Here is a 14,984-nt window from a genome sequence, read left to right as displayed (position 1 = left end):
CAGCCAGTCTCTCCCAGGACCTTCAGCCAATTTCCACCACCTACTTTAAGTCTTGGTCAGGCACCTTCTGTCTCTCATCTACTGTCCCATTATCACTACCTGTGGTGGGACAGGTTCCCACCCCGTTAAGAAGGGCGTGGAGGGGTTCAAAAGTTCCTCTGGGCACAAATACCCCCAACCCAGTGCATGTGTGAGGCCTGTTGCACTTGTTGAGGGGCAGCTCATGAAAATGGAAGATCCAGGTCCCTCGGAGGGAAACAGGGCTGGAGAATAGACTTCTCAATCCCACAGAGCAGGGAGAACTAAAGTCTCTGCCACCTGGGTCTTCTGGATAGATAGCGGGATCTTTGCTTTGCTGTGCTTTGCTTTGCTTTACTTTTCATTAGAGCCCAGAACTCTCAGCCCCAGCTTTTCAGATGCACACGGGATTAAGAACCCTGTGCCCCTTGACAGAGACTATTTATCTTTTTCCTTGTAAGGAATACTGGGGTGAGCATGGATTGTGGGCTGCAGGATTATTCTGTTTGCCTTTTCCTTTCTTTTGGAGCATGGTCACACCCCTGGGAAAGCTGCCTGCCTAAAACTTGTGGGGTGTGGTCTCCTCTCTGCACTCCAAACCTGTGCTACAGTGACACCTACAGCCAGAGAGGGATGTCTGGGATGAGAGAGGTGCCCAACCTCACCTCAAAGGGCTACCCTAGAGGTACAATCTATGTTGCTGCCCCAGAAGTTTTTTGTTTGTTTGTTTGTTGTTGGATATTTTTTTTTTTTGCAAACAATTCATCTAAACTGCCGTGCTTGCAAAATACAGACATAAAACATTTTTATAGTTTACAAGCTGAAATTAGATGGAGCTGTGTAGGTGTATAGGGCAGCAATGGTGAGAGTTGGGGAGGCATTAGATTGTGGGTAATTGGGAAAAAAGGGGCTTTCTAGAGATTCCAGGAAGGTCAAGACAGGATTTTACTCCTAACACCTTAAGCTTTTCACAGGAGGATTATTCTCCTCCAGCAAACTTTAGCACTTCTACAGGAGAGCAGACTCTCTTCTGCAGACTTCCCAAGAACTAGGATACAAACTCTGGGAACTTATAACTCATCTGGTGAAGCCCGAGCTCATACCTCTCAGAGCTGTAGGGCTGTCCTTTTGAAAAAGAATGCCTCCTCTGTCAGTTCTGCCTCAGGTGGCTTGTCCTGCCAAAATACCTTGTTCAACTCATTCTTCATCAAAAGTTACTAACACAAAATAAATTAGATGATGTTATGTTCAGAGTAAAAGTTTACAACAAGTGTACAGTACTCTACTCAAAGTAAGCACTGCAAATTTGAATAGTAAACACTGTTCTGTTTATTTATTTAGTTATTTATTTTGAGAGCGAGAAAGAGAGAGAGCATATAGTTTCATCCCTGTTTCAAGTGTAATTCTTAATGCAACCTTAATTTTGGAGATACATGGCATCTCCATAATTCCGTAATACCTTTACAATATGATTAAGAAAGTAGCACTGAAGTGATTTCTGTAAGACTGTGAGTACCTAACTGGTCTATTTTTTTCATATTTCCTTTAATTGAAAAATAAGTGCAACCTTATTTTTGAAGTAATAGAAACAATTGAACACCAACAGATTGTAATTTATCTGTGTTCCTCCTTGCAAAGAAATTAAAGGGAAAAAAATTATGCATAATTTAATGAGTGCAGGCACAGTGATTTGAATATGAAAAGCATTATTTAATGCTAAGTATTACTAATTGTAATTATACAAGAACCAAAGTGATGTCCTGAGATTGAAGTCACACTCTATTTTAGGGCACAGTCTTAACCATGAGTGCCTAAACAGACAACTAAATCCTGTGTCTGAATCATAAAGTTAGTTATTAATTTTACTCCATCTCCCTACTAGTGCAAGACTATTGTACATTTTTTAGTATCTGGTTTAGTTTTAAATGTCCCAAGGAGGGCTGTTAACTAATCACAGTTAACTCCTGCAATTAACTCAAAAAACCATTAATCGCCATTATTCACAGGTTTAATTGCACTGTTAAACAATAGAATGCCAATTGAAATTTATGAAATATTTTGGATGTTTTTCTACATTTTCAAATATATTGATTTAAATTACAACAAGGTTACAGTGCTCATTTTATATTTTTTATCACAAATATTTGCACTGTAAAAATAACATTAAAAAGAAATAGTATTTTTCAGTTAACCTCACACAAGTACTGTAGTGCAATCTCTTTATCATGAAAGTGCAACTTACAAATGTAGACTTTTTGTTACACAACTGCACTCAAAAACAAAACAGTGTAAAACTTTAGAGCCTATAAATCCACTCAGTCCTACTTCTTGTTCAGCCAATCGCTAAGGCCTGGTCTACACTGGGAGGGGTATCGATCTAAGATACGCAACTTCAGCTATGAGAATAGTATAGCTGAAGTCGACGTATCTTAGATAGACTTAGAATCACTTACTTCACATCCTCGCGGCACGGGATCAATGGCGGCTGCTCCCCTGTCGACTTGGCTTCCGCCTCTCACTGTGGTGGAGTTCCAGAATCAACGGCAGAGCGATCCGGGATCGATTTATCACGTCTACACTAGACACGATAAATTGATCCCCGATAGATCGATCACTACCTGCCAATCCGGCGGGTAGTATAGACATGGCCTAAGAGAAACAAGTTTGTTTACATTTATAGGCGATAATGCTGCCCACTTCTTATTCACAATGACACCTGAAAGTGAGAAAAGGCGTTTGCATGGCACTTTTGTAGCCAGCATTGCAAGGTATTTACTTGCCAGATATGCTAAACATTTGTATGCCCCTTCATGCTTCGGCCACCATTGCAAGAGGATGTGCATTCATGCTGATGACACTTGTTAAGAAAATAATATCTTAATGAAATTTGTGACTTAACTCCTTTGGGGTGAATTCTATGTCTCCTGCTCTGTTTTACCTGCATTGTGCCATATATTTCATGTTATAGCAGGCTCGGATGGTGATCCAACACACATTGTTCATTTTAAGAACACTTTCACTGCAGATTTAATAAAATGCAAAGAAGGTACCAATGTGAGATTTCTAAAGATAGCTACAGCATTTGACCCAAGGGTTAAGAATCTGTAGTGCCTTCCAACATCTGAGAGGGACGATGTGTGGAGCATGCTTTCAGAAGTCTTATAAGAGCAACACTCTGATGTGGAAACTACAGAACCTGAACCACCAAAAAAAGAAAATCAACCTTCTGCTGGTGGCATCTGACTCATATGATGAAAGCAAACATGTGTCGGTCCACACTGCTTTGGATTTTTATCAAGCACAACCCGTCATCAACTTGGACGTATGTCTTTTGGAATGGTGGTTGAAGCATGAAGGGACATGTGAATCTTTAGTGCATATGGCATGTAAATATCTTTTGAAGCCAACTACAACAGTGCCATGTGAATGCCTGTTCTCACTTTCAGGTGACATTGTAAACAAGAAACAGGCAGCATTATCTCCTGCAAATGTATGCAAACTTGCTCTTCTGAGCGCTTGGCTGAACAAGAAGTAGGACTGAGTGGACTTCTAGGCTCTAAAGTTTTTATTTTGTTTTATTTTTGAATGCAGTTATTTTTGTACATAATTCTACATTTGTTAATTCAATTTTCATGATAAAGAGATTGCACTACAGTACTTGCATTAGGTGAATTGAAAAGTACGATTTCTTTTGTTTATTACAGGGCAAATATTTGTAATAAAAATAAATATAAAGTGAGCACTGTGCACTTTGTATTCTGTGTTATAATTGAATTAAATATATTTGAAAATGTACAAAACATCAAAAATATTTAAATGAATGGTATTCTCTTATTGTTTAACGGTGTAATTAAAACTGCGATTAAACACATTTAATTTTTTTAATCGCTTCGCAGCCCTAATTCCAAGTCTTGGGGCTTTTACCATCTCTTTACCACAGGTTAGAACAGCTCACTGCAGGAATATTACTTGATGTAAAGCTATTTTTCCCTTTTAACCAATTACATTTGGTTGAAATGCTAAATAATTCTATCTCTCCTTTCAGCAAAATCCTACACCCAATGAAATCAACTGGATATTATACCATTGACTTCAGTGGGGTCAGGATTTCATCCTTTGTATCTGTATCCTTCATACAATTCCTGATCTCTACTGTACTTCTGCTTAGTTATCACATTAGCAAAGCTTCTGTATAGCATATTACAACCACTTATTCTTTCCTCCTAAATCTGTCCCACAAACTCCCTAATATTTGGTTTTTTTCTGAATACACTCCAGATTGTAAATATTTGTCTGGCAATGAGGGTTTCCAGAACCTGAGCTAAAGGTCACTGAGGTTAATGACTCTTTCCAGCGGGGTTTGGATTAGGATTAGACTATAATACACTATTGTAGCTGTAGTCCCCTTAATATTTTGTGCATAACTTTTGTTCTGTGACATGATGTTTCTTCATAACTGTTTAATCTTAAGAACCAAAGCAAAAGACATAGGCAAATGCAACTGCCATTCAGCAGCAGCTAGGTAGGAGTCTGGGGAAATAAATGGAAATCCACTAAACCCATAAATAGATTCTCATACTTATTTTTTTCCTCTGACCACTAACAAGAACTAAGGATTCTCCTAGCTCTAATTTTTCAGGAGAAGATTCTTTTCCTTCCAGTGACTTGATAAGAAGTAATGAGTCAACCATTAGTTTATGGTGTAGAGAGCTGTTCTGTGAGAAGCATGAAAGTCACCTAATAAAGCAGTTATTTTAGGCCAAATCCTGTAGTCTTTAGTCACTCCTTATTCAAGCCTCCATCAAAGACAATGGAACTTTCCTATAAATAAGGACTAAGCAAGGAGCGGCAGTATTTGGCTCACTGAAAATATGTTCTGTGTAATATTACCTTCACAATCAGATTCAACAGTAACTTCTAGTCACCGCTGTTCCTGTGTTATTGCTGGCTTCTTCTTTCTGTTCCTTTAGTAGTAACAGTAGTAAAGGAAAAGCTTAAAGTCAATATTTGGTGCATGTGAAAGAAGAGACTTGAAATTGTTTTAAAATTAGGAAAAAGAAAAGGAGTACTAGTGGCACCTTAGAGACTAACCAATTTATTTGAGCATAAGCTTTCGTGAGCTAAAGTGATTCTAAAATAACATGCTTTTTATAAAGGGGCTCAGGGACAGATGTGATATCAAAAATTGCTTTTAATTGATTTTGTTAAAAACTAATTATGCTAGATTTCAAATTGACAAATAAATATTAAGTAATATTCCTTGAGCTTTATTGCTCCTGAAGAACTGCTGATAAAACTGCTACAAAATAATTATGTAAGCAGTGTTTTTTCATGCAGTGTATGGAAGTTATTTTTTATTAATATTTAAATTGTGAAAAGTGTCAAATAGAGAACCCTAGAAGATGAGTCCCTCTACCTACAGAATAGATACAGCATGGACAGGAGCAATACTAGATTCCCTTCCAATGTTCCTTAACCTCAAACCAGAAATCCTCCTATGAGGGATGAAAGTGTAACTCAGTTCTCAGATCGGTTTTGAGACAGTCAACAGTGCTGCTTGTTAGTTCCAATTAAGATGGCCATCTGACAATAATGTCAATTATGCCAAGAACTGGGCCTTAAAAAATCATCAGATTGGGCTTATCGCGTGATTTAAAAAAAAAAAAAAGTTGGATTTTTTTATTTGCTTTGTGTTTAAGAACCTTGAAGGTTCTCATTTTTGCCTTCTTGTACATGGACTAGAGGCTTGCTCTCTTTTAAAAAATGAGAGCAGAGATTCTCATGTAATCATCTGACTCTCAGAGTTGGGGCTTAAAAAAAACCCTCCCAATATCACTGCAAGTTGGCAAATTTTTCTGTCTTACAGTGTCAACAGAACACAGGGTCAAAACCAAAAGACAAAGAACTCCACCTCAGTGTATGTTACTATTACTGGATAGTATTATTGCATGATTTAGTTGGGGATTGGTCCTGCTTTGAGCAGGGTGTTAGACTAGATGACCTCCTGAGGTCCCTTCCAGCCCTGATATTCTATGATCCTATGATTACCACAGGCTTGTCTACATGGCTTGGCAGCATGCTCTGAAGTACAAACTAAAAGGCAATATAGTCTTTTTTGAAACAGGACTACACTAACACGAATGTGGTACCTTTTAGCTTGTGCTAGCTGGCTCTACATGGGGCAGTTCCAATGGAACACTTTAGTATGTGTTTCAACTCACACTTACAAATTCTGCACTACAGGGACATGTAGACATGCCATAAGAAACAATTATATGACTGGATTTCCTTTCAGTTATATCTATTATAAAAACATAGTTGTTCCTTTCAGTTTCTAACATGAAAATTAAGGCCCTGATTCAGTAAGTTGCTTAAGTACAGGCCTGTCTGTAAGAACTTCACTGGTTCCATTGATGTCAATCAGATTTACTCATGTACCTTCATGAATGAGGGCCTGAGACAGTTATTTGGCTAAGCATGCTATAAAATAAACAATACTGATTTGCCTTACAACGGAGATTTTAAGGAGTTTCATTCATGCTAAAGTAAGAATAAAACAAATCATTACAATTTTAATTGTAAGAATACTGTGGATACTGCACTAATGAAAGCAGGATGCTATTAGGAGCTCTTTCCTTAATATCGGATACTAGGTTAATACACTAATTGAAACTGGTTGGCATTTGATTAAACCATCCAACATAACAATCATTAGTGAAATCTCTTAAAATGTTTTAAATCCTTGCCATAAAAAAACATGTCCTTTTAATGGTGTGGTATTTTTGTTTTTTGTTTTTGGTATTACAGGTAAGCACACTAGACTGGGTACGAGCTGAAAAAATCTATCACCTCTGTGAGGTTCTATTTAAAGTTCACAAGGTAGGTCTTCTGAGAATTACAGACTACATCACTTAACCAAGGTAGCTTACAATTTCCTAACATTTAACAATATAAATGATAGACTCAGCTTAATTTGATTTAGCAGGGACCAGCCCACAAATAGTTAATCTATTGCTATAAAACCAGTTCTTAATCTGTAACTATTTCCTGCATAAATATTAGATAACTTAGAATTTGGATCATCTCTGTAGTGAGCACATTTCTAAAATATTTCCAATCTGAAGAAATATTAGTATTAGTTCCTGCCATATAAACAATGAATAAAACAACTATTCATAATGAAGTCTGTATCTTATAACTTTTTAGTGGGAGAAAACCATTTTATGAGCCATTTTTTAAAAAGAAATATTTACCTTTAATTAAAACAGTGATGTTAACGTGTGGTTTAGAATGTTAGTCTAATCTGACTGTATTTTGGGTGTAATTTGTGTAGCAATGAATTTAAAATTCAGTTCATTGCTACATATTAGTGGTGCACTAGATTACAAGTAATAAACAGCCATTACAATTCAGAATGTAGTCCTATCTTTACAAAGAGCAATGCAGTTCATGTAACATCTCTTTTCATGTATCATGTAACGTCTCGTTTTTTAATATTATTTATTTAGTTTTGCACTAGGCAAAGTAACTGGGTTGTTGCGTTTTTGTAAAACAATAATTGACTTTTACATGTTTTCCCCCTTTAAAAACTCTTTTGTTAAAAGAGGAGTTGGGTGCATTAGGAATGGCTGGGTAGACAGGCAGATGTTATCCTTACTGTCCAAAGAGAAATCACTGGTGTCCAGTATGAATCACTGGTATCCCATATGTGGCCCTCCAAGCTGACTGTGTTAAGAAGAGAATTTATATCTGACTATATGTTGAATATGTGTTCCCTGAGCCATACCATGTGGTTTTTAAATAGAAGTCTCTGAATCAGTCAATATAGGGAGGTAGACGGAGGCATCACTTCCCCTGCAGCCCATGGAGCAGCTCTGATGTGAGCTGCATGTGCTCTGATCAGCTGCTCAGCATTTCCCCAATCCACCACGTGCTGTTGCTTCGTTGTCTGCTTACCTGCTGGGGGCAAATCCCCAGGGGCAGGAGGAATGAGATTAGGAGCTCAACTAACTTTGCCTAGTGTAGTGGAGTGCCTAGCAAAGGATGGCTCCTCCTCCCAACACAGTCACTCAAGGAAGCCTAGGAGAGGGGAAAATTCAGATAATCTGAGATCCAACAACCATTTTATCTGTCCCAGGCCAGTTTAGAGCATCATGGAGACTGGTCAAACTTGTACCAGCAGGCTTTATCTCCAATGGCCTGTGTGACAGCTGGGGCTCGCCAAAGAGCATCACGTTCCTCCCACTTACACTCCCTGTCCATGATGCTCCACTCCATCACTTATGTGCCCTCTGTACTGGAGGCTGTGGGCAGGGAGGTATAGCAGCATGCTTCACTAGTTCTGTGCCCACTGAGGACTGCATGTGATGGGCATTCCTGGGGTGCAACCTGGAGCTGGGGTACCGCTAGGCCCTCTGGCATACCAATCTGGGCCCCCTCTCACCCTTCTGAGACAGGGATAAACTGCAATCCTCCCCAGGTCTTGCTCTCACACAACCACTCATGAACCAACAATAGAAAGGATTCAGCCAATTCCCCCCAGCTTTCCAACCTAGGACCCCAGAGCTGTACCATCTTGCCCTGGTCAAAAGCCTGACCCATTTAAATTTATTTATGAAACCGCCCCTCCTTCACTGTGGAGAGGACAATGCACCAGCCCTGGTTCCTGAGGAGATTTCCGTTTGCACTTCAAACAACGCACTGTTTTAAGTAAAAAATATAAAACAGATTTATTAACTACAGAAAGATAGATTTTAAGTAATTGTAAGTAATAGCGTACAGATCAAAATTGGTTACCTAAAAATAAAACAAAATCACAATCTAAATTCTATACACTAGACAGGATTTTAATCAAGTAGTGTCTCTCTCTGATGGTACAAACAGTCAATCAATCTTCCATACACAGGCTCAAAATCTCTTCAGCCTGGGACCATCTCCTCAGTCCAGTCTTTGAGGTGTTTTTAGCTGTTCAGTTATGGGGAGAGTGAGGCCAAGTGATAATATTGCTTCCCCCTTTTATAGCTTCTGCCACGTGGAGGGAACTTCAGTGTTCCAAGTAAAGTGTCCAGCACAGTTAGTGGAAAAGTACAGGCACAAGATGGAATCCACTATTACATGAGCTGGTCACATGCCCTTGCGTGCTTCGATGAATCACAGCCTGGGCCATTACTCATATTCTGGCTAGAATGTTCACATGCATCACAGTGGGGTGTCAACTCCAAGCCCCCACTGCTCTGAAGGGCTCTGCTGATGCCACCCCAAATAAGTACTTTGTGTATCACCAAAGACAGAGTGCTGGAGTCCAAGCCCACCTACCCAAGCGGATACTCTCTAACCTTGTCTGTTGAAGATGGAAAGAGAAGAGCTGCTGCCACTCTTGGTAGGAGGGAGAGCCCCATGCTGCTGCCCTAGCCAGTGTGGGAAGGCGGGAGGGTTTCCTGTCACTATCACTTCAAGTAGTGAGCAAGGCAACAATTCAGGAGTGGGGTTGGGCAGGGCCTGGAGGAGCACAGCTATGTGGGGGTATGTCTAGGGCCCTGTATTGCTTTAATGCAACTCTGTCTCCATGGTGGGTGGCTTTTGCTGCCTTTGTACCATCTGAACAGCACAGTGGTAGCAAAATAAGGCAGAGAATCTGCCCCAAAGTATTGATTCTGTCTCCTTGTCCTCTTCTCAAATACATTCAGGCTAAAATGTTTGCATGCTTCTGATGTAGATACTCCTGGTGCCTTTTAAAAAGAGGTGTTTTCTTTCTCATCAGACTATTACCATTGCTGATTTGATGCTCAGTCCTTCTTTTACTATTCTGGCAAGGTTAATTTCAAGGATGATCTATCCTTACAGCAAATTCTATGGTTGCTTTTTCATTAAAAAAAAAGTGGGAAATAAACTATCTTAGACTCGACTCTTAATGTTCTTGACATTTTAATAAATGAATGCTTAATTGTCAGTCTTGGTGAATACATTATCTAAAACACAAAAGCTCAACTACAACACTTTAACCTCCTTTCTGTTGACACTTCAGTATAAATGATAATGATAGAAATTTAGAGCAAATTAATTAAAATGGAAAAAACCTTAATTTCTGGAAGAGATTAAAATTTCTCAGTTATAGCCTCTAAGACCCAGATTTCACTAGAGAAACTACTGTGTTAGAAAAGATTTTTTTAAAAGATTTCAGAAGCCAGTTGTAATTAGCACAGTTGTGTTGTTGTTGCAGATAGAAAGTAAGTTAGTAAATAGTTTTTAAAGTCCATTCTCAAGATATTGGATGCTTGCCTAACTTTAAATGTCCTATCTAAACCCAGAAGCTAAATGTGCCTTTGGAGACTATTTTTCTACAGGGTATGGATGCTTTTGTGTATATTTTAGTGTACACAGGTGTGGTGTCATTCAATATATACATTTACATACATACAGTCATATCACTTATGTAGTGGTGATAACCATATATTTAAATGAAATAACATGATTTATTTAATTTAACCAACACATTTCTCTTTCCTGCACTTTTCCTATTACTGAAAATTCATACCACTGAACATCAGCATCAAATAGACATTGGTTAAAATTCAACCCACCCTGAAAATCATAGAATTATAGAAAAGTAGGGCTGGAAGGGACCTCCAGAGGTCATCCAACCTACACTGGAGGCAGGATTTAGTAAACCTAGACCATCCCTAACAGGTGTTTTTCTAATATGTTAAAAACCTTCAATGATGGGATTCCACAATTTTGTAGATAAATTGTTCCAGTGTTAAAATATCATCATAGTTAGAAACTGTTTGCTAATATCCAACCTATATCTCCCTTACTGCGTGCTAAGCTGATTACTTCTTGCCCAATCCTCAATGGATGTGAAGAACAATTGATCACCGTCCTCATTATAACAGGTTTTTTGCAGGAGTGGTGGGTGAAATTCTGTGGCCTGCGTTGTGCAGGAGGTCAGACTAGATGATCATAATGGTCCCTTCTGACCTAAATATCTATTAAAAACCCTTAACATATTTGAAGACTGTTGTCAGGTCCCATCTCAGCCTTCTCTTTTCTAGACCAAATGTTTCCTTCTATCTCATTAAATGTGCAATTACACACCCCACACTAATAAAACTTACACTGGCCTAATGCTCATGACAGACAATATTAAGTTCTGCAGCAGTTAGAAGTTTAACACCCAATATCTCATGACTCTGCAGAGCTACAACCAGGGGACCAAATTCTCAGGCACAGAAGGAGAAGACAGAGGCATATTTCTTCTCTACTCCTCTCCCTCTCTCCCAAATTTCCAATCCCGAGGAGCAGCTGGAGGTCAGTTTCAACAGCTTCAGGTCTCTGTTTCAATAGCTAGAATGGCCCCGGGGGCTGTTCCGCTCACAGAATCACTGGAGCTCTGGTTGTGCCTCCCTGTGCCTCTGACAGCCTCCAGAATGTCCACTACTCCAGGGGTTGGCAGCAGCAGGTGGCACAGAATTAACTTATGCCAGTCTTATGCTTGCTAGTGATTCTCCAACGCAAAGGAAAATCCTATCTGCCCTATTAGGGACAGCTGTCTATCCTTTTTGGACCATAAGAAAAGTACGTAGAGGATGGAGTGCAGTGCTCTTTACTATTGAAAAGGGGAAATTCCTGGTGTCCTATGAGACACACAACATTTGCTTCTATAACTGGAAGGTCCTGAGATTCCAGACTTTAAAGCTTACATTTTTATGTGTACTGATGCTATTTTAGGATATTTTGAAGTCTGATCCCAGTTATGGGGTGTGTGTGTTGAAGTCTGAGCCCAGTTAGTTTTTCCCCCCTACCCATATATTGCAATTTCACTAACTCATGTAGAGAGGTATCCTGATTTTCACTAGTGTCCTTTAAACCCAAATCTTGCCTTCTTGTTTTAATGTGTCTCTCCCTTTGAATTCTGTACAGTTACTCATAACTAACAAAGCTACCATTACATATGAGGGAATGCAAGTAGTAATAGTCCTGATAAAAAAAATTAAAAATCTCTAAAACATTTATAAAATAGATTTTCTGTAAAATAGGAGAGATGTGAAATGGGACGTGGTTATTATTTCCATTTTGGGACTTCCCTCTGCCCAAAACTTGCTAGAACTTGGGTATTCTCCCCCACCCTAACCTGGAGTCTTGGAGGGAGGCGCAGTGGGAATAAAAAAAAAATATTTCAGCCAAGATCACCTCAGAAAAATGTGATCCTGACTGCAGACACCTGTCTACTCTTCCCATCTTCCATGTCAACAAACAGAAATAAAGAAATAGATAGAAATCAAGAGCATTAAGATGATCTGAAACTGGTAAAGAAAATGTTTTCAAATGCCATTTGGGGATTTAATTATAGAACGTCCTTATATTTTTTTTTAAAATGAAGATGGGAATTAATAGTAGCCTTCAAACCTAGTTTTGCTTTTCTCTGTGTATTTATCAAACAATAACCAACTGAAGTATTTGAAAACTTCTTATAATGAAGTATTTTAGTTCACTAAAATCTTCATTGTAAGGAGATCCTGTTATTCCCTGTATTGATTGCAGGGTATCTCTTCACTCCCTCCAGTTTCAGAACAGCACGTGTTGCTCTGGAGGACCTCTGCCACACCATATTGTCATTTCTAGCATTAGCCTGTAATAAATTACTGCATTCCCATGAGTTTAGCAGAGTGAAACCCAATTATAAAGGAAAGAAACCTTATATAATAAGTGGTGAAACTTCACTATAAAATGAGTATAAGTCAGCTGACATGCAGTTAAGTAATTCAGGGATTTCTCTCCATTTCACTGAAAACATAGGTGTCTGTGTAGCTGAGTTCATAATAAGCAAATTCCACTGTATATCACCTCTGAGTTCTACATGATTGGACTTAGATTGCAAAATGAAAGAAACTCATTTGATTGTTCTGGGGTTTTTTTAAGCAGTTCTATTTTTCACATCAGGGTGCAGTATCTGCAAGGCATAATTTAAGTAAGATAGAGTTCATTTAAGTTCCAAAAAGTACTTTTATTTGTAGAGAGTTTTTTGTTGTTGGATGGGTTTTTTTTTCAATTTGTTTTACTTTTAAAACTTTTTAAAATTGTAAGTGTACAAAATGTCTGTAACAGATAAATTGCATCAATTGGTATATAGATTAACTACGTGACCTAAAATAAGAATATAATTAGCTTAAATTTATCCCTGTTAAAAATCCACTAACTTTAATGGATTTATACCAGGTAATTATTTTCAAATCTGACTATTAGCTTAGAGGAATGCTACTATAAAGACATTTGAAAAAAATATTGTATTAAGAACATGCAAAATAAGCTCATAAATAAAAATATTTTGATTAGGTGCTTCAACCAAAAGTCCTCATTGTCTGATTTAGTCAATCAGCTGGGTTCATGTATTTGAAAGAATAATTTTTTGTCTGCAATGCTGAAACCCTTTGCAACAGGAATTGAATCTGAGTCTTTTGGTGCTTGATACAGGAGCTTGTGCTGCCTGAGCTAAAAGAGCCCCTCTCTTAGCAAGCTTATAAATTCCTATTTGACCTAGTCACCACTAGAGCGGGACAGAGTGCCACACCAAGCAGGCATGCCTTACATACTCTGCTCTCCCTTGCAAGGGAAGTGCATTCTGGGCTTCAGAGGTTTCCCCCTTCAGTTCCCTCTATGGGCCACCATGTGTCATGTTGATACTCCAGCTGGGTTGCCAGCAGCAGCAATCAAATCTGGGACCTCTGTATCTTAATGCATGAACTCTATTGTCTGAGCTGAACTCTATTGTCTGAGCTCTCTCAGCCATGGCTGTAGCAGATTCATCAATCTCTAGTTGGTCTAGCCACCACTAGAGGAGGACAGAGCACCAGACCAAGCAGGCATGGCTTACGTGTCAAAAATATATTAACATGGGAGGTTTGTTCACATTGTTAAGGAAAGCACGAATTCAAATGCACCCATATAAAGTAAAAGAATATATAAATACTGTTCCTTTCTAAGCAGTTGCCCATGAACATCTGAAAAAAATCTTTATTCCCAACTCACTGATAATAAGTATCTCTGTCTCTCTCCAGCTTAGATTCCAGAGCTTAGATTCACTAAGTAGGATTCTGGAGCTCTCTTTGAGAAACTCGTCCAGAAATCCAGTGGCAGTCACCAGCTCTCTGTCAGAGCCTTAATTTGAAGCTTTTGATCCATTTTCACATCCTAATTCCAGTATCCATGGTACCTCTCCAGAATACTTGCTTGCACCTTCAGGAAGCCTTACGTCTCTCTGCCCAACCCCCTCCATCTCTCCCCCACCTACCTCCACATGAAAATATTCATTAATTTTAAAATATAACTATTTATTGTATTTAATAACGGATTGCATTGCTTACATTGGTATGTTGCAAACTATAGAAATACCTGGATTGGATTAGATTAGATGATAGAAAGAGAAATAGAGGTGACTTCATCTGTTTTGACCTTGTGAATGAGAGGGTCTGAGAGCAGTAGCCTTTACAAACATTAATTGATTCTCATGACACTGCACTGAGAAAGGTAAGTATTAAAATAACAGTTTTACAGATAGATAAACTGAGGCACAAAGCAGTTTAAATTGACAGTGAGTCAGTAACAGAACTGAGAACAGGCATTCTGATTCAAAGTTACTTGCTGAAGACATAAGACAATGCTGCCTTAATGATTTGTTTAGTACTAGTTGAAATATCACTTACTCAAACATGTCTTTCAGCTCTGGCTTGCTGATGATTGCTGGCTACAAGCAAACTTGTATTTAGGTATTCATCAGGACTATGAGCTTGAAGACCAGAGGCCATATTGTTTCAGTGTCATGGTTGGACATGGCCAGAGTCATTATTTTAATGTAGAGCTTGGCAGTGAGTTGGCAGCATGGGAAAAATCATTTCAAAGAGCAATTTTCTTGGAAGTTCAAAGAACAGGGGTAAGTAATACATAAGTTAATTACTGCAGCCATTTTATTG

General features: G+C 38.6%; 1 protein-coding gene across 5 annotated transcripts in view; it reads left to right on the top strand.

Moving 5' to 3' along the window:
• Nucleotides 1-14,984, top strand: part of SNTG2 (syntrophin gamma 2) — a 487,892-nt gene that overhangs the window by 417,797 nt on the left and 55,111 nt on the right. For 4 of the 5 annotated variants that reach the window (XM_048845382.2, XM_075126432.1, XM_075126434.1 and 1 more), the window contains exons 13-14: nucleotides 6,826-6,897; nucleotides 14,735-14,944. In XM_048845382.2, the coding sequence (XP_048701339.1) occupies nucleotides 6,826-6,897; nucleotides 14,735-14,944 (282 nt within the window). The remainder of the gene's footprint in view (nucleotides 1-6,825; nucleotides 6,898-14,734; nucleotides 14,945-14,984) is intronic. The other variant, XM_075126433.1, reaches the window with a different exon arrangement.

The sequence above is a fragment of the Caretta caretta genome, chromosome 3, assembly GCF_965140235.1.
Source record: "Caretta caretta isolate rCarCar2 chromosome 3, rCarCar1.hap1, whole genome shotgun sequence".
Lineage (NCBI taxonomy): Eukaryota > Metazoa > Chordata > Testudines > Cheloniidae > Caretta > Caretta caretta.
This window is presented reverse-complemented; position numbering and strand designations above follow the sequence as displayed.